General features: G+C 54.8%; 3 gene segments (V, D, J or C); all 3 read right to left on the reverse strand.

The window, feature by feature from the left end:
- Positions 1-523: 523 nt before the first annotated feature.
- On the reverse strand, positions 524-1105 carry LOC132243472 (immunoglobulin lambda variable 3-9-like). The segment is given in 2 exon segments: positions 524-930; positions 1060-1105. Coding segments are annotated over 2 exon segments (453 nt in total).
- A 3436-nt stretch (positions 1106-4541) lies between these two features.
- Positions 4542-5063, reverse strand: LOC132243474 (immunoglobulin lambda variable 3-25-like). The segment is given in 2 exon segments: positions 4542-4870; positions 5018-5063. Coding segments are annotated over 2 exon segments (375 nt in total).
- A 3572-nt stretch (positions 5064-8635) lies between these two features.
- Positions 8636-9263, reverse strand: LOC132243475 (immunoglobulin lambda variable 5-45-like). The segment is given in 3 exon segments: positions 8636-8643; positions 8768-9094; positions 9215-9263. Coding segments are annotated over 3 exon segments (384 nt in total).
- Positions 9264-19406: the final 10143 nt, after the last annotated feature.

Raw genomic sequence — 19406 nt, forward strand, 5'->3', positions numbered from 1 at the left:
CCAAACAGGTTTAGGCTGTGCCCCTTGCCTCAGGCCACAGAGCAGCAGTGGCCTGGAAAGGGCCCAGGACCTTCCAGAGAAGGAAAGAAAGCAGCATGATCCCGGGTTCCCAGTTTTAGAGCCAGAGAATCGGTCAGAGATGCCAGAGGCTGTCTTAGTATTTTCATATATAATGAACAGGGGGCACTGCCTGGTTTGTGCTGGTACCAGTGCATGTAGCTGCCAGGCCCAGAGCAGGCGAGCTGAGCAGTTTGACCTGGAGACACAGACACTGCGGGTGGAAGAGGGGGCCGCAGAAATCCCAGTGGCAGAGACTTTGGGGCAGCCACTATCAAGCAAATGTATGATGCTTGGAAACTTTGCCGTCCAAAAAAAGAAACAGGGAAGGTACTGCTGATGCCATCCAGAGCCCCCATAACACCTCCCTCCCCTGGTTTGGGTCTGCAGTAACTGCCCCATGTCCACTGTCTCTTCAGTCCAAAGAGACTGTCCAGGTCCTGTGTCTTCATTTCCAGGAAGCGCCCTATGAAACCCACTTGTCGGCAGCATCACAGTGCAGGGGATGGTGACAGTTCCTGTGACGAGAGGATGTTTGTGTCTCACTTCCACACTGCCCTGTGTCACTGTGCGGCAGAGCAATGCTGCTGTCCCACGCCTGGCAGTAATATTCAGCCTCGTCCTGGGCTTGGACTCCAGTGACGGTCAATGTGGCCGTGTTGCCAGAGTTGGCACCAGAGAATCGGTCAGGGATGCCGGAGGGTCTCTTGCTATCATTATATATAATGAGTAGAGGGGCACTGCCAGGTTTCTGCTGGTACCACTGCACATTCTTGCCACCAATGTTGTTCCCGGAGCAGGTGAGCCGAGCAGTTTGTCCTGGAGACACAGACACTGAAGGCGGCTGCGTCACCACGTACTGGGCAAGGGAACCTGAAGGAGGAGGAGAAAAGAAGGAGATGAACAGCTGTGTTAGTTTCTGCACGCTGTGCAGGAAGTGGAGAATTGAAAATGGCCCTGGGTTGAGAGACTGTGAAATCTTCCCCCACCCCAGGTTAGTACCAGAGAAATAGGTGAGCAGTGCGAGGAGGAGCGTGGCCCAGGCCATGGTGGGAATCCAGACCAGCTCGGCTTCCTCTGGCAAACCGGTCCTTAGATGGGACCCTCCATGTCTCTCTTAAACCCTCAGATCTGAGATCAGCCCCTTCATGCAAATCTGCCCCTGCTCACTGGCTGCTGCTGCCTTGTACTTCTCCAATAGCACAGGGACCAGGGCAGAGTCTGGCAGCATTCATTCCCATAGTCCTTGCACGAAGACAGGCTGGTTTCAGTTAAGTCTGCTGAAAGGTGACACTTCGATCTCCCCAAGTGTGGATGCCCAGAGCACCCCTTTTCACCAGGCACTCACACACCTTCCCCACCTGGGGCCACATCTCACTCAGGTTCTTCTCAGCCGGAGCCCAGTCCAGCTCCAGCTCCTCCCCCAGCCTCCTGGGTAGCGAGCAGGAGTCCAGGAGGGTGTTGGGACCAGCAGTTTTGGAAGGTACAAGCGGTGGCTGGAAGGTCAGATGCCAGCACCGCTTTCCCACCCCTCCCACGTAGTTGTGGAGTTTGAGCCAGGCCCTTGCCACAGCCCACACTGTCACACGGCCCTTCTTACTTTCCCTGCTCTGGAGAGTGAGGGGCAAGGGGTCAGGTCAAGGCACTGGGATCCACGGCACACCAGTGAGTGCGAGCAATGTTAGGAGTGCCAGCCCTCTCCTAGACCAGCCCAGGGCAGCCCTCTCCGGCACGTGCACTCACCCTGCAGCAGAAATAAATTCATACCTTTGGCCATGTTGAACCTGCTGTTTCCAGATGGGCACCAGGCTAAGACACTGGGCTGCTGGATGGGAAATACTCAGGAGCCTCCGCAGCAAGGAAAGGAGGAGGATGAGTGGGTGGGTAGGGAAGGGATGGGTAGCGGAAGGTACTATGCCCGCATTCTCTGGGTAAAACATCCAGGCAACAGGACAGGTCTTTCACCTGGTGGAGAGGCAAAGTACTCAGGACCCTCCAAAGCAGGAAGAGAAGCAGGATCAAGGGGTGAGGGAAGCAGAAGATGCCATGCACATATTCTTTGAGCAGGCCACACAGGCAGCAGGACTGGTCTGTGACCTGGAGTCTGCAGGCCAGGATGTGTCTGCATCCAGGCAGAGCTGGGGATGATACGAGTGTATTCAGCACAAAGGTAAAAGAGGAGGCCCCCAGTTCCTCCTTGTGCAGGACAGGGCTGTCCCCAGGGCCTGTGCTACAACCATGGCCTCCCTCTGTGAGTGGGAAAGTCACCCTGTTGTGTGAAGTATGATGGCACTATTTCCTCGTGCTCTGTGATAACCGTCCCGTGCCCTGTGCTATAACCAGGAGATGCTAACCCCGTGTCTGTGACAGTGGGTGCACAGTGCCCTCCAGTGCTCACTGCTAGGGCTGCCACCAGCATGAGTCTGACTCCCCACAGCTGCAAGTAACAGCGCTGCGATGCCCTTTCACCTGCTCCAGCTCAGGAGCAGAACTGAGGTGGGGTGAGCAGGGCAGCAACCCTGGCATCACTTTTGTGTGGCGAGGACCAACAATAGGCATCTTCACAACCAGTAGTGGGAGTGGGTGTTGCTTCATACTTTGCAGTGGCCCTATGCCTGGAGCGCCCTGCTGTACCTTCCTGCCATCTGCTCCATGTCAGGACATTATTTGTCTTGGAGTGACTGACGTGTTTGTGCCACCAGCCTGTCTGAACCTGAGAGGGGTTCAGACCGTTGCAGCTGCCATGCTGAGGACAAGCAAATTCTAGAGCTGGCACACTGTCAACATACACCTGTGTGACTCCAAAGGTACAATGCAGGCAACTGGGTCGGGGGTGAGGGGGAGCTTCATTCATGCAGTCAGTCACTACTTTTGCGGTCCCATTCATAATTAGGCTACGAAAGGAAAAAAGGAGGATCCAGGGAATAATAGACAGGTCAGCTGCACCTCAGTGGCTGAAGAAGTCATGGAGTGGGTCCTCGGGGAATGCATTTCTATGCAGTTGGAGGAGAAGGTGATTAGGAACAGTCAGCATGGACTCACCATGGCCTGATAAAGGGCCTCTGCCCTGTCCTGCCAAATAGGTGTGAGCTGGGCCACTTGTCCCACCCCACAAGGCAGCACAGGGCAGCAAAGGGCCCAGGACCCTGCGGAGCAGGAAGGGAAGGAGGGTTGAAGAGGGGAGAGCAGCAGTCACAGTGGGTGGAGACTCTGGGGCAGCCTGTGCAGCATCCAGACAGCAGTGCTGGAGTCTGGCCTGGGACCTGCCGATCGGGACATGCGTGTCCCCAGGAGAGCTGGGGATGGGCTGAGACCACCTGGTGCTGGACTGCAGGAGAAGCCTGATGTTCACAGCCTGCACTGGACAGGCCTGTGCTGAGGGACTGCACTAGCACAGAGCAGGGGGCTGAGCTGTTTGTCCTGGAGAGAGAGCCACTGCTAGCAGCTGAGTCACCACACACTGAGCAAGGGAACGTAGGGCAGGAGGAGAAAAGATGGGGATGAAAAACTTTGTGGGTCTGTGCAGGCAGGTCACAGGTGTGGAAAAATGAAAACAGCCCCTAGTTAAAAGACTGAAGTCTCCCTGCGCCCAGCCTAGTACCAGCGAAATAGGTGAGCAGTGCAAGGAGGAGTGGGGCCCAGGCCAGTTCGGCTTCCTCAGACAAATGAATGCCTGACTGGGACCCTCTAAGTCTCTCTTGAACTGCCCAGTATGGGATTGGCCGCTTCATGCAAATCTGCCCCTGCTCAATGGCTGCTGCCACGTTTCATTTCCTCAAGAGCAGAGGCCACAGGACTGAACCTGGCTGCATAACTTCCTGTGGCCATTGCCAGAGGACAGGACAGATGATTTTCCATCTGTGGGGGTCAGTGCAGCCGATGCTGGAGGCGGGGACCTCCTGGTCTCCGTCAACCAAGTGTGGATGCCCGGAGCAGTTACTCAACTTGGAGGACGCGCAGACCTTCCCCACCTGAACCCTAGGTCTCAGCCTGGCTCTGCCCAGCTCCATCTCCAGGCCTGAGCCCCCTCCTGGCCTTGTAAGAAGGAATCCCAGGGAGTGTTGGGAAGAGCAGCCGTGGTGTGTAGATGCGGTGGACTGGAGTGGAGCAGGGGCTGGGTGTGCAGTGAGTGCCAGGGTCAATGCTTGGACTGTGATGGCTGTAGAGGGGCTGGGACACTTGGTGGCAGATGGGGTGCTGGCAGGGTGGTAGCAAAGGAGATTCAGCCAAAAGTCACTTTAGATATCTGCACATTCAGTACATTCATGTATCTCACAGTGAGTCCCCGGAGGGGCTGAAACTCTGAGTCAAGTCACCAAGGCTCCTTCTACTCTGGCAATCCTAGCAAGACATCCTGCGTGTGGCAGTCGAGTGGGTTCCCGGCGCCCTCTATAGATCGAGGCTGCAGCTGACAAGAGAATCAGAAATCTCTCCTCCAGCTCAGCTGGTTACTCAAGAAGCAAGTGTAAAACCTTCCCTGTGGTTTATTTGTCACTTCTCCATGGCACTGTGTCACTGTGATGGTGACCACTGCTGCTAACCCACATGCTGCAGTAACAGTCAGCCTCATCCTGGGCCTGGACACCAGTGATGGTCAACGTGGCCGTGTTTCCAGATTTGGAGCCAGAGAATCGGTCAGAGATGCCGGAGGGTCTCTTAGTATCATCATATATAATGCGTAGGGGAGCACTGCCAGGTTTCTGCTGGTACCAGTGGACATAGCTGCCAGTCCCAGAGCAGGTGAGCCGAGCAGTTTGTCCTGGAGACACAGACACTGAGGGTGGCTGCGTCACCATGTTCTGGGCAAACAAACCTAGAAAAGGAGCAGAAAGCACAGGGATTAAGACAATACTTAATCACTGCATTGACAGATAAGTAAGACCAGGCAGCCAGGGCAGAGGCAGGGAGAAGTGGACATATGTTTGCATGAAGTGGTTGAGAAAAATCTCCCCTTGCACACCTGAGCAGTATGTGAGCAGAGTGAGAAGGAGCGGGGCCCAGGCCATGGTGGGAATCCCGATCAGCTCCACGTGCTGAGGCAGCAGGGTCTCTGGCTGGCACCCTCTGACTCTTTCTTAAACCTGCTGAACTGAAGAACAGCCCTTCAGGCAAATCTGCTTCCTCCTAATTTGCTGCCGGTGTTTTGAACCTCCCCTTCCTCTTGTGCAGGGAGAGTCACGCTGCAGAGCACCTTTCTGTGCACGTCCCTATAGCTGCTGGGACAGGAGAGCGTTGTCCCTGCACCACGGAGACAACAGGGCTAATCCCAGCAAGGAGCCCCCAGGCCTGCTCTCTCCCTCGGTTCCTGGGGCGCAGAATTCCAGATTGTCCCGCTGGGGACGACAAACCGGGCTGAGGGGCTTTGTCATGGCCCCGATCCACAATCCTTTGCCATCAGTTTCCAATAAGCTCAGTCCCCGAGGGAAGCCTGGGCCCGTTCTTGTTAAATATTGATGCCTGGGGAAGGTCTGGACAGTGGCTGGGGCCCTGTGTGGAAGGGACGCTGGGTCCCCAGATGTGGCCCCGCTGCCTCAGCTGTGGGGGGAGACAGCAGGGCCAAAGGTGCCGCTAAGAGGGTACGGGGCGGTGGGGGGTGCAGCTTGTACCATTCCTCTGCTCTTTGAGATCAGAAGCTCTAGGGATGGAGGGTGAGGAGCCTGCTGGTCATGGGGGTCTGGGCCTGGGAGTGTCAGGGACCCTGTACACGGCCATCTCATGCGGGGTCCCTGGGGCAGAGCAGAGTGCGCTCGCAAGGAGGTGGGCAGAGCAGGGGCTGTGGAGCGGGACCTCGGCAAGGGCAGGGGAGAGAGCGACAGCACTTCTTCCTCCCCCTCCCCTTTGTGCTTGGGCCCCACTCTGGAGATGAAGGGGCAGAGGAAAGATGGGAGGGCCCTGTAGGAGTCAACACCAGTGCAGACAGCTACTCGCTGCCTGTCTAGGAACGGTTAGGGTGCAAGAAGCCCCATGGCCCACAGGGTCCCTGTCCCAGGAGCTGCTTGGTCCCCCGAGGCTCCCACCATGCGAGCAGCGTCAGGGACCTGTGCACGGCCGGCTCCTAGTGCTCAGTGTCACCCATGCAGGGATGATGGGGCCCGTTCCCCGCTGTGCACTCATTTCTGCAGTTCATGCCGTTCCTCATGTGGCGGGCTCTCTGCAGGCACGGCTTGGAGAAGGACACTTCAGATTGATGGAACATTTCCACCAATCAGGTAAGAGGTGGGAGGGGTTTGCCCCGCCCCTGCTCGGAGGTGGGAGGATGCGAGGAGCCTCTGGACCTGATTGAAGACTGCGCTTTGCAGGTTCGGCGGACTTCAGGGCGGGGTCTCCGGTGTAAATGAGAGCCCAGCACGGTCCTTCCTCTAGGCCTGAGGCATGGGCACTTACCCGAATGTCCTCTCTAGGGCCAACTTCCTCCAGCTTAGAGAGCTTTATATGTATATTTCTATCTATATCTGTAATGATAACTATCTTAAAGAGTTTTATACGTATATATGTTGTAGTCCTGTGTGAGGCTTCGGACAGAGCTCTGCATCCAGAGAAGCTTCAGACACTTTGGGGTCCGAAGCAGCACATCCGGGTCGAAGCGCTGCCTCGTTAGGCTTCCTGAAGCAGTTCGGAGCTTCCAAAGAGCTTCGGAGTCACATTGGAGATCCGGCCATAGTGTATAATGGGGAAATAATAAAATATCCATAACTTTGGATGAAATTTTGAGGGGTGGTAGACTCTGCGGAGAGGATGAAGCCTGCCAAGTTTCAAGAAGATTGGTGCAGGGGTTTGGGGGGAACCGCACCCCTAATTCTTGAAAGCAAAACTCATGTCACATCTAGGCGTTACAACATAGCGGGGTGAAAACTGAAGTTGGCTTCAGTTCTGGTGATGAGGTTAGGTGCTTGTTTGAAAGTACAAACCACTTTTCAGAGCTGGGCCTATGAGCTGCACTTCATCAGCCTCCTAGGTAGTAGGTAGAGAAAATCATGGACTCCCGAGGGTGAAGGGGAACATGTGCACTGGCAGCCCCAAAACCCATGATCACTGGACGCAGTTGCTGGTGAACAAAGTCAGGAAGGACAATGTGTAGTGGCGAGGGGATGTGGAAGAGGGGGATTCACTTTCCCATGCCAGCACTCCCAGCACCAGCACCAGCCAGTTTCCTGCCAGGGGAGGGAGGCCTGGTGGGACTGCTGGTGGCACGGCAGCCCTTTAAATACCGGGACCAACGATCCCCTGGTGAAAGGCAAGGATTAGGCGCCATAACCTCCAGCTAACGCGCACACACACAAAGTCCTGGCTGGCAAACGCCCAGACTTGTCACGCCTTTGATAGACCTGACGCTTGCTGGTTGCAGTGTAGTTGTGAGACTCCTGGTGAGCTCAGTTTAGCTGCCCAGGATGCCATCTTTAGGGTTGAAAACCCCTGTGTCAGGCTGAGGAAGTACCTGCAGTCAGTCCTGGATGGAAGGACTAGTAAAGAAGCCAGAGGCTGCCTGGCCCGCATTGCAGGCAAGAAAGCCAGTCAGTGAAAATGGAAATGGAGACATCGGCGGGGAGGGACAGGCTGGGGTAGGGGGCAGTGGAGAAAGGGGGATGTAGCAGCGCAGGTAAAAGTGCAGCGGTCCCTGGGCTGTCAGGTGTCCGGCCGGTTGCAGCGAGCCAGAACTCCACTGTGTAGATTGAGTCCATGAGTTTGTGGGGGACGAGGCCTCACGGGGGCACACTGCCGTGTTGTGCAGAGGCCACAGCAGCAGGAAGGGCTCACCTGAACACACACACAGTCCCACAAGCACCCATGTCATGAGTTTTGCCTGCCTGTGGCCAGAGGTGCAGGGCCCCAGAACCCAGACCCCCGTGCACCTACCTCCTTGACAGCTGGCAGGCTTTGTGGCCTCAGCAGGGGCTACCAGCCCTGCAGTTTTCATGCCCCTGTGCCTGAACACACACAGTGTCACCTATGTCATGAGTTCTGCTTGTCAGCAGCTTGAGGTTCAGTTTCCCAGAAACCACTGCACCAATCACCTTGAAACTTGGCAGGCTTTGTAGGCTAGCAAGGGCTACCATCCCTGCAGTTTTCACCCTGCTGTTGCCTAACACACACGTGACATGATTTTTGCTCTCACGAATTTGAGGTGCAGTTTCCCAGAAATCCTTGAACCGATGAACTTGAGAGGGCTAACAGCCCTGCATGTTATACCTTTGGCCGAATCTCCGAATCTCTCCAAATCGGCTCCAAATCTTTTCCAAATTGATTTGGAAAAACGATTCGAATCTCCAAATCGAATTGGCTGAATCCAAATTTGAATAGTTGCCTATTTGCACAGGTCTAAGTCAGTCCAGATGTTGTTGGGGGATGACACACCCCCATCTTCCCGGCGGTCCAGCGAGTATAGGGGCCAGCAGAGCAGTAGGTCCATATTTGAGAGGCATTGGGAAGTTGACGTCTCCCAGAGCTCTTGTTCCAGGTTGGCTTTCCCTCACAGGCCTCTTCACAAGTATAAGGGTTGAAGATACACTGGGGCTTGGGCCCTGGGTAGTGGGCTGGCCACTTTGGGACCCCATCTCATCTTAAGCCACTCCACAGGGCTTCAGTCCCCTGCAATGAACCGTGTGCTAGAGTTCAGGGTATGGAGCAGATTCCAGTTTTCCAGTTCCTCACAAAGCCCTGGCTGGGCAGAGCAGAGGAGGTTTTTGTCTCTCTTCCCCTCTCACTATATTACTGTGACAGGCACTAATGTGCCACACAGCACAGTAATAGTCAGCCTCGTCCTCTGCAAGGGCACCGGCGATGGTCAGGTAGCCGGTGTTACTGGACGTGTCTTTGGAGCCAGAGAAGCGAGCGGGGACCCCAAAGACCTGGTGCTTGTCAGAATCGGACTTGTATCTCAGTAGGTGCCGAGCGGGGGTCCCAGGTTTCTGCTGAAACCAGTTCATGTAGTAGCCACTGATGCTGGTCCCACTGCTCATGGCGCAGGAGAGTTTCACAGTGTTTCCTGGGGACACTGACTCTGCAGGCGGGTGCGTCACCACAGACTGGGAGCTGGAACCTGGAAAACATGGTAAAAACCTGTTACAGCCTGCTTACATGTCTGTCATGCCTGGAAACAGTGTGGGCATTGGCTTTAGCAGTAACTTGAAAGCATGCTTAACCCTTCCTCTGTTCTCACCTGTGCACCACACCCCCAGGAGCACGACAACGAGGGGAGCCCAGAGCATGGTGAGGAGATATCTGGTTCTTTTTCCTGAGGATGCCCCGCAGTATCTGCCCCTTATAATGATCTCCCTCTCTCCGCCCCGTCCCCACCCTCCAGTAAAGGAATGATAAAACTCCTCCTTCCTGCTAATCTGTTCTCCTCTGACTGGTCCCTGATATTAGGCTAGGTCCGCCTCCTATAGCACAAGAAGGTTTCTTCCTCATTGGTGCTAGTGACAGCTAGAGGTGGGGTTTGCTGCCTGTTGCCACTCTGACGGCTTTTTTGGAGTTGTCTGGAGCAATCCTATGGCTTCCTCTTTAGGCTTCACATAACCCAGCTATACCTGCAGGTCTATGGGTTGTCTACATGCTGAGCAAACTCAGCTCAGTGCTTTTTGGGCACAAGCAAAGTGGAATGCGGTCACTCCGCATAGGAACTGGTAAGCAAGGCTGAGGCAGGGAAAGGAGGCAGAGTGCAGGGATTGTGCTTTGGGGAAAGAAAGTTGTGCCAGGTTGGGCCCACCGGCAGGGGAGCTGCTCTGTGGAAGGCATGTGCTAGGATGATTGCCAGGTGACTGCTCTGATCCCCATGTACGCAACAGGCTGTTTGGGTTTGCTACAGGGTCATGGGTTCAGGCCATTGGGGAAGGTGCAGAAGGAACCATCCTAATTTCACTGGTAATGAGTTTCTTGTTGTTGAAGATAACACTTACGTAGCACTCTGGGCCCCAGGACAGAGTAGCCATGAAGGCCTTCAAGCCCCTTTCATGCATGGCAGAATGCCCCTGGGCAGTGAGAAAAACCAATGATTGCCCCTTGGGTAGCAATATATATTTGTGCCACTCTCAGACTTACTGATCCCCAGAGAATGAAAGCAGAGAGTGGCGACATCACTGGAGATGTTCCAGAAGAGGATAGATAAGCACTGACCAGGGAGTTGTTGACGAGTTGTAGTGCTCCGCACGTGCATGGGGTTGAATATGATGATGCTCGTGGTCCCTACCAATCCTGGCATTTGATTCTTTACCCTCTGTGTTTGGCTGGGAGGTTGGGATGTGGTAGCTTGCTCTACCCGGGACTACCCCTCTCTTGGAGACAGGCTGTCACAGCATGTTGCAAGGAAGCTGCACTCTGTGCCATTGGTGTGGGCAGGGCCGCTTCCTGCTGCCACTGCAGGGACAGTGCACTCGGGCCAGCAGCAGTCAATGGGCAGCACTGAAATGCTGTGGGGAGAGCAATGGTGCTTGTCTTTCCCCAGGCAGGTGACCAAGCAGAGCACCATGACCAGCCATCTGTTTGGGGAAAGGCAGGGAGGGGTCTGAGCTGCAGCTTTTCCCTTTCACCTGCTCATTCAAGTCAGGGAAGCTCCAAGGAGAGAGGGCGAGGAGCCTGGTTGTCATTGGGAGTTTGGGCCTGGGAGTGTCCAGGGAGTCCCATGCACCGCCACCTCACGTGGGGACCCCGGCCCCTTTTCAGAGGAATTGGCTAAAGCTCTCCCATGGGATTCCCCAAAGAAGCAGGCTCAGAGGCCCCCTTGCAGCCAGTGCTAGCGTGGCCTCACAAGGACAAGCCTCTGGCTCCTCTCAGTCCCTGGCTTCTCTGCAGACCCACAGCACCCCCACCACTGGGAGCCCCTTCTTTATGGTCAGTTGCTGGGAAGGAAGGAGGATGGTTTCTTTAGAAGAACAGGGTTACTGGAATGCCGATGTCCTGATCAGCACAGTGGACTCTGTTGCAAAACACACAGCCTTTACTCTATCATTTCCATGCCCTGTGACTGTGAAATCTCCTCCCACACCAGCCTAGTACTAGAGAAATTGGTGACCAGTGTGAAGCGGAACAAGGCCCAGGCCATGGTGGCATGAACGATGTGTGCCCCCGGGAGCTGGGGAGGCACGGCTGCGATGGCAGTGGCAGGAGCCTGGCTCTCCCACAGACATTGCCAGCGCTGTTTGTAGTGGGTGGTGGCAAGCGCCGACCAAGTGTCAGCAACCTCCCACAGTCAACAACAGCAGCATCAGCGGTGGCCAGTGGGGATTGCGGTTTGCCTGCAGACACCGCTCTTGGTATCAGCAGCGGGGTGGTGAGCGGTGCCTTGTTGTACGGGTGCACCACCACGCTCAGGGGGTGCACGTGCAGCCACATGCACCCCCTACGTGTCACCCCTGCATGGTGGGAATGCAGATCAGCTTGGATTCCCCAGGCAAGCAGGTCTGTGGCTAGGATCCTCCATGTCTCTCTTAACCCCCCAGATCTGAGATATGCCCCTTCATGGAAATGTGTTCCTGCTCACTTGCCATCATCCACCCCAACAGAGGCACCCCAGCCCACATGCACAGGATATGATGGAACCAGCGAGGGACACATCAAGCAGATCTTGCTGAAGAGGCCACGTTGGTGATGGCCTCAAACAACACAGCCCTTCAGGGCCCTTGTAACTGGTACTTTGCAGAGCCAGACAGGAGCAGACCCACCATGCTGCCATGGTCTAGCTGTTGCCCCTGAGAGCTAGGGGCAATTTCTCTTAATGAGAACGGAGAGTTTTTCCTTGCGCTGGGACAGCAGGTGTTGGGACCATGGGTAGGAGAAGTGTCCTCGTCCCATTCAGATCCCGTCCCACTACATGAGGAGGTAGAGAGAACTAGAAACAAAAAACCTTTGTGTGGGGTTTAAGGGCACAGGCCAAACCTCGCAGCAGATGCAGACCCCGACAGAAAACAGCTTTGGGAGGTTTTTGTCTCACTTCTCCAGTGGACTGATGTCTGTGTTTAGCATTGTTGTACCACATGCCACAGTAATAACAGCCTCGTCCTCTGTGAGGACCCCCGAGATGGTTAGAGAGCAGGTGTTCCTGGACAGGGCCTTGGATCCGGAGAAGCGAGCGGGAAGCCCATGGGCCCGGTGCTTGTCTGAATCCGATGTGTGTCTCAGGAGGTACCACAGGGGAGGGCCAGATTTCTGCTGGTACCAGTACACTCTGTAGCCACTGCTGCTGCTCCCACTGTGGATAGAGCAGTCGAGGTTCACGGTGTTTCCTGGGTGCACCGACACGGAGGGCGGCTGAGTCAGTAGAGACTGTGACCTGGAGCCTGGAAAGTGAAAGGGTAGAAACCTGTCACACTCACCTGGGATGGTCCTTAGGGATGTGGAGTGAGCATTGGCCTTATCTGCCACTTTAATGCAAACTTATAATGGTCTCCCATATTCACCTGTGCACCAGGTGCCCAGCAGCACCACAAAGGGAGCCCAGAGCATGGTGAGGAGATTTCAGGCCCCTGGGAGGAAAACAACCAGATCCATGGAGGATCCCCTTCAGTATCTGCTCTTTATAAAGATCCTTGTGGGTAAGGAACAGCCAATCTCTGCCTTCAGGGTGACCTGCTCTTGTCCAATTGGTCTCTGAGACAATGTGGACGTGGACACATCGAATAAGAATTGCCTTCAGCCCCATCAGGGGAAAACTGTTGGCTTAGCCAGGGGCTCAGGCGTTGTTTGCATGACTGGGAAGGGGTTAATTGCTGTAGCACCCCAATAACTTCGGAGACCAGGACAAACAGAGTGGGGTGAGTAGAACAAGCCACTTTATGCTTGGAACAAAGTAAGACTGCATGGTGATGTGCTTCGTTTAAAACAAAGGCCTGGTGTTTGGGACACAACCCAATGGCAGCGGGATGCATCTATGGACAGTGAGGTACATGTATCCTCAGTATCCAGTAGTGCATGTCTGACTTGGAGATGTTTAAATCACATCCTGATGAGAAGGAAGAATGTAGAACTGCTGAATCATTGAAAAAAAATACTGGAAGTGTTAACGCAACATCACCTGCCCTGCTATCCATCAAAATGGATGTCTAGCAGAGATCACTGGCCATTCTGGTAACAAACTCATGCTGAAATGTATTGGAGGAGGTTGTGCAAGCTGCAAGAAAGGCCCACCTCCCTCATTGTAACTATGTGATTAGTCTCTGCATTGTTGGGGCTGGAGCAGAGCTGAACACGGTAGGTGCACGGTCATAGGTGAGCAGCAGAGATGTCAGCCTCTCCCAAACCAGCAGCGCACACTGCCCTCTTGCTGCAGCCCAGTGGTAGCAAGGGGGAAGCAGGTTCCCCAGTGGGGCCCTCAGGCAGTGGTGGGTGGAGAAGGTGCCAAGTGGGGGCACAGCAGGAATGTGATTACATGAGTAGCCCATCACTGTGCGTCCCATCAGTGGCTATAGGACAAGTGCATCCCCTGCCTCACACTGCCCTCATCTCTAGATCATGAAGCTCCTGCCAGTCTCCAGATCATTCTAGGTTTGGCCGCAGGAAGAGGAGAAATGGATGGTGTCCCACTGCCAGCAGCACTAGACTGAACCACAGGCAGAGATGGAGTGAGGCGCACAGGTGAGGGACAAAGACTGTGAGACAGGAGCCCCTACAGTCCTGGGACCATGTCCTGCACTGGTCTTGGCCAGCTCATGTGAACTCCCTTTGTCACCCTGACATAAAAAAATGACTCCAGTATTGAAAAACCAAGTTGAAAATAATGGGTAGGTGATATTGTGGCTCTGTCTCTCTCAGAGAAACACAGACTTCTGCTTCCCCAAGAGACAAGCAAGCAGTAGGTGCACACAGCACTCTCGTTCCCCAATGGAAATGTAACCAGCAGGCTCTTTCGACATCTCCAATCCAGCCAAACCCAGCACATCCACAGCACCTCCTTCTCTGTGGATCTGGGTGGCACTAACTGCCCTTTGCTCTCTCTCTTATCACTCAAAGAGCTTGGCCAAAGTCTGGAGAACTCCTGTCTCTGGAAGTTTCACTCTAGAGATGAGCTCTTCTACGTTCCCCTGCTAAGAAGTGGGTGCCTTTGTCTTTCCTGCTCCTCTTGGCCTTGGGTTGGTCCCACTAGTCTCGCTGGGAGGCTATAACTAAGAGGATGGTGGAGATTCCCTGATGAAGGTGTCAGGAGAACAAAGCGTGGCTCCTCGGGGAAGGGCTGACTCAGAAAGCAGTGTCCAGCCATGGCTGGTCCCCAGGGGAACCAGGTCCTCAGACAGAGGCACCCATGCGGTGACAGTTCAGAGCAACGACACCGAGCTGAGTCCAGTGTCTCCCACAGAGAAAAACAAGGGGACATCCCAGGAATCTGAGCCCTGTGCAGCTCCTGGATCCCAACTTGCCAGGAAGGATCCCTTGGGAGTGACATGGGAAAAAGTGCTTCTCCACAGCTGAGCTGCGTCCTCAGAGTATCACAGAGTGAGGGTTGGTAAAGGCCCCCTGTGGCAATGGGACGTTTGTGTCTCACTTCCCCATTGCACTGTGACATTGTGAGCCTGAGAACTGCTGCTATCCCACACCTGGCAGTAATAATCTGCTTCGTCCTGAGCTTGGACTCCAGTGATGGTCAACGTGGCTGTGTTTCCAGAGTTGGCACCAGAGAATCGGTCAGGGATGCCAGAGGGTCTGTTGCTATCACCATATATAATGAGTAGAGGGGCAGTGCCAGGTTTCTGCTGGTACCAGTGCACACTCTTGCTACCAATGTTGTTCCCAGAGCAGGTGAGCCGAGCAGTTTGTCCTGGAGACACAGACACTGAAGGCGGCTGTGTCACCACGTACTGGGCAAGGGAACCTGAAAGAGGAGAAAAGGTGGGGATGAAAAGCTTCATTAGTCTGCGCAGCTAGTGCTGGATGTGGAGAAATGAAAATGGCCCTGGGTTAAGAGACTGTGAAATCTCCCTGCACCCCAGCCGAGTACCAGAGAAATAGGTGACCAGTGTGAGGAAGAGCGGGGTCCAGGCCATGGTGGGAATCCAGGCCAGCTCGGCTTCCTCAGGTAAACAGGTCTGTGTTTGGGACCATCCACGTCTCTCTTAAACCCCCTGATCTGAGATCAGCCCCTTCATGCAAATTTGCCCCTGCTCCCTGCCTGCTACCACCTTTCATTTCCCTCTGAGCAGAGACCTCAGGACAGCACCTGGCTGCATCAATATCCGTGGCCATTGCAGGAGGAAAGGCAGGTCAAGTTTCCATCTGCCAGGGGTTAAAGCAGTGAGTGCCGGAGGTGGGGACCCCATGGGCCCAGTCAGACAAGCGTGGATGCCCAGAGCAGTTCATCAGCCTTGAGGAATCACAGGCCTTCCCCACGTGGCCCCAAGTCTCACTCTGGCTCTGCTCAGCGCCATCCCCAGCCCCAATCCTGAGCCCCTTTCCTGGGCTTAGGAGAAGAAATCCTGCTGGGCCCTGAAGAGCTGTGTGGTGTGTGGATGCTGTGGGCTGGGTGTGGGGCAGTCCTGAGTGTCCAGCCAGGGGGTGGTCAGCGTTTGGGCTGTGATGGCTGTGCTGGGACTGGGGGTGGCTGGCGGCAGATGCAGCTGCTGGCTGAGCAGTAGCAGGGGAGCTTCGGTTGCCCTCCTTGCCCCCTGCTCGAGGCAGACCCCCACTGACTGCTAAGGACTTGGCTCACTTCTATGGCCACTTAGGCCTGGAGGCACAAGTCAGCTGGGCCCCAACACTGCTAAAGACTGGGGCTCTTGCCAAAGGCCGTTGGGCTGGGAGCTGTGAGGAAGATGTGGGGTGTCTGGGACCAAGAAGGGTTCCCCTCTCCCCCATCCTCCCAAATAGTTCTGGGCTGTGCCCCTTGCGCCATCCCACAGGGCAGCACTGGCCAGCAAAGAGCCCAGGACCCTCCAAAGCAGGAAGGGAAGCAGACTTTCATAGATTTCATAGACATTTGGGCTGGAAGGGACCTCGGAAGATCATCGAGTCCAGCCCCCTGCCCAAAGGGCAGGAAGTCAGCTGGGGTCATAGGATCCCAGCAAGATAAGCATCCAGTTTCATCTTGAAGGTGTTCAATGAAGGTGCTTGAACCACCTCCGGTGGCAGGCTGTTCCAGACCTTGGGGGCTTGGACAGTAAAGAAATTCTTCCTTATGTCCAGTCTGAAACGATCTTGAAGTAGTTTGTGACCATTCGACCTCATCATCCCTTGGGGCGCTGTGGTGAACAAACGTTCCCCCAGATACTGGTGGTCATCCCTGATAAAATTGTAGGTAGCCATCAGATCACCCCTGAGTCTGCGCTTTTCCAGGCTAAAGAGCCCCAGGGCTCTCAGCCTGTCATCGTAGGGTCTGCTTCCCTGACCTCTGATCATGCGCGTGGCTCTTCTCTGGACTCTCTCAAGCTTCTCCACATCCTTTTTGAATTGTGGAGCCCAAAACTGGACACAGTACTCCAACTGTGGCCTCACTAAGGCCGAGTACAAGGGGAGAATGACATCCCGGGATTTGCTTGAGAAGCATCTATGGATGCAAGCCAGCGTTTTGGTCGCTTTACTAGCCGCCGCATCGCATTGCAGGCTCATGTTCATCTTGTGGTCAATGATGAACCCCAAGTCTCTTTCTTGCATAGTGCTAGCCAACATAGCACTGCCGAACCTATAAGGATGCTGCGGGTTTTTTTTCCCAAGGTGGAGAACCTTGCATTTATTGGCGTTGAACACCATCAGATTCTCGTCTGCTCACTTGCTAAGCCTGTCCAGGTCAGCCTGGATCAGCTGCCTGTCTTCTGGTGTGGATGCTTTGCCCCAAAGTTTGGTGTCATCAGCAAACTTGGCCAGTCCGCTTCTGACTCCAGTGTCCACATCATTAATGAAGATGTTGAACAGTATGGGTCCAAGGACAGAGCCCTGGGGGACCCCACTGGTCACAGGACACCACGATGAATGACTTCCATCAATTATTACCCTCTGGGTCTGACCCCAGAGCCAATTTTCCAGCCAGTGGATCGTGGAGGACCCAAGGTGACAATTGGCCAATTTCTCCAAGAGGCGATCATGGGACACCAGATCGAAGGCTTTTTTGAAGTCAAGATATATGACATCAATCTCTTCTCCCTTGTCCAGGTGATAGGTCACTTGGTCGTAGAAGGAAATGAGATTGGCCAAGCAAGACCTACCTGCAACAAACCCGTGCTGGCTATCCCTTAAGATGTTGACGTTGGCCAGTCCATTAAGGATGGCCTCTTTAATAAACTTTTCTAAGATCTTCCCCGGGATAGAATTCAGGCTGATGGGCCTATAGTTAGCTGGATCCACTTTCCTCCCTTTCTTGAAGATAGGCACCACGTTGGCCTTCTTCCAGTCTTCGGGCACTACACCAGAGCACCAAGAGTTTTTAAAGATCCGCGCTAGAGGCTGGGCTATGATGCTCGCCAGCTCCTTGAGTACCCTGGGGTGAAGATTGTCAGGGCCGGCTGACTTGAAAGTATCCAGCTTCTCAAGATGTTCCTTCAGAAAGTCAGCATTAATGGAAGGCAGGGGATCACCCTCATCCGGACTTCCTGGCCCTGTAGCGCGCATGGGCGTCCCATGGGACTGATGAAAGACTGACGTAAAGTACCTATTTAATAGGTTGGCTTTTTCCTGGGAGTCAGTTGTCAGTTGCCCCGTCTGGTTCAGCAGGGGTCCAATGTTGCCCCTGCTTTTCTTCCGTCTCCCCACATATCTGAAAAAGGACTTTTTATTGTCTTTGATGCTCAAAGCTAGCTGGAGTTCAGTTGCAGCATTGGCTTTCCTGGTCTGCTCCCTACAGGACTGGACCAGTGCAGAATAATCCTCCTTGGAGGTGACTCCCATCCTCCATCCTTTGTAGGCCTTTCTTTTTAGCCTCAGGAGGTCTGCTAGGTCCCTGGAGAGCCAGGGGGCTGCTGTGCCCTCTTGCTGCCTTTCCTCCGAGATGGAATAGACTGAGTTTGTGCATTGAGGATCGCTCCCTTGAGGAGCAACCACTCTTCTTGAACTCCCCTCTCCCTGTGGTCACGGTCCCTTAGGGCCTCACTGACAAGCCTCCTGAGCTTGTCAAAGTCGGCTTTCCTGAAGTCAAGGACTTGCGTGTTGCTGACTGACTTGCCAGCTTTTCAGCGGATGGTGAAGGTGATCAGCTCGTGGTCGCTGTCACCCAGCTTCCCATCGATCACTAGGTCGCCGACTAGGTCCTCCCCAGTAGCCAGCACCAGGTCGAGCAGCGCTTTGCCTCTTGTTGGCCCATAGACTTCTTGAGTCAGGTAGAGGTCATCCACGCACGAGAGGAAGCTCTGCGACCGCTCAGATTTTGCTGAGTGATCCTCCCACAAGATGTCCGGGTAATTGAAGTCACCCATGACAACCATGGTCCTGGAGCAAGCTGCCTCAGCCAGTTCCTGGGCAAACTCCTGGTCAAGCTCAGGACTTTGGGTGGGAGGTCTGTAATAGACTCCCACCACTGTGTCCCCTGTGCCGTGTTCCCCACGGATTTTAACCCAGAGGGTCTCCAGTCGTCCACCCTGGTTGCCAATATCGGCTTGCAGGGACGTGTAGCTTTCCTTAACATAGAGAGCTACACCCCCGCCCCTTTTCTCTACACAACCCCTCCTGTACAGGGTATAGCCATCTATCCCCGTGGTCCAGTCATGGGTGGAGTCCCACCAGGTCTCTGTGATCTCTATGACATCGTAATTGTTTGCACTGAGCAGGAGGATGAGCTCCTCCTGCTTATTCCCCAAGCTCCTGGCATTTGTGTACAGGCAGGCAAGTGTACCCTGGCGGGCTCCTTCCTTGCCCACAGATTTTACCAGGGCTGGGGCAGGGGTGGGCTCCCTTAAGTGCTTTGATCTGCTGGCTTTGCAAGGATTGCTCAGCAGGCCAGCAGTGGCGGGAGTCCCCCCGTCCCCCAGCGGGCTTAGTTTAAAGCCTGGTGGAGCAGGTCAGCCAGTCTGGCTGAGAAGAGCCTCCTCCCTAGGGGACAGAGGTGGAGACCATCTCTTCCCAGCAGCTCGCTGCCTCTCTCGCCAAAGAGTGGGCTGTGGTCATGAAAGCCAAAGCCTTCCTGATGACACCAGTGTCGCAGTCTTTGGTTGACCACATAGATCCTCCTGTCCCTTCTCAGCCCATAGCCTGAGACTGGGAGGATCGACGAGAACACCACCTGTGCCCCCAGACCCTTTAGCCCCGCTCCCAAATCCATGTAGCGCCTCATGACCCGGGTGGGAGTGCTCCGAGCTGTGTCATTGGTGCCCACATGAATTAGGAGCATGGGATAGTGGTCTGTGGGTTGGAGGAGCTTTGGAATCCTCTCCGCAATGTCCCAGATGCAGGTCCCCGGGAAGCAGCAGACTTCCCGGGCTAAGGGGTCAGGGCGGCAGATTGCC

This window comes from Alligator mississippiensis, chromosome 10 (assembly GCF_030867095.1).
Source record: "Alligator mississippiensis isolate rAllMis1 chromosome 10, rAllMis1, whole genome shotgun sequence".
NCBI lineage: Eukaryota > Metazoa > Chordata > Crocodylia > Alligatoridae > Alligator > Alligator mississippiensis.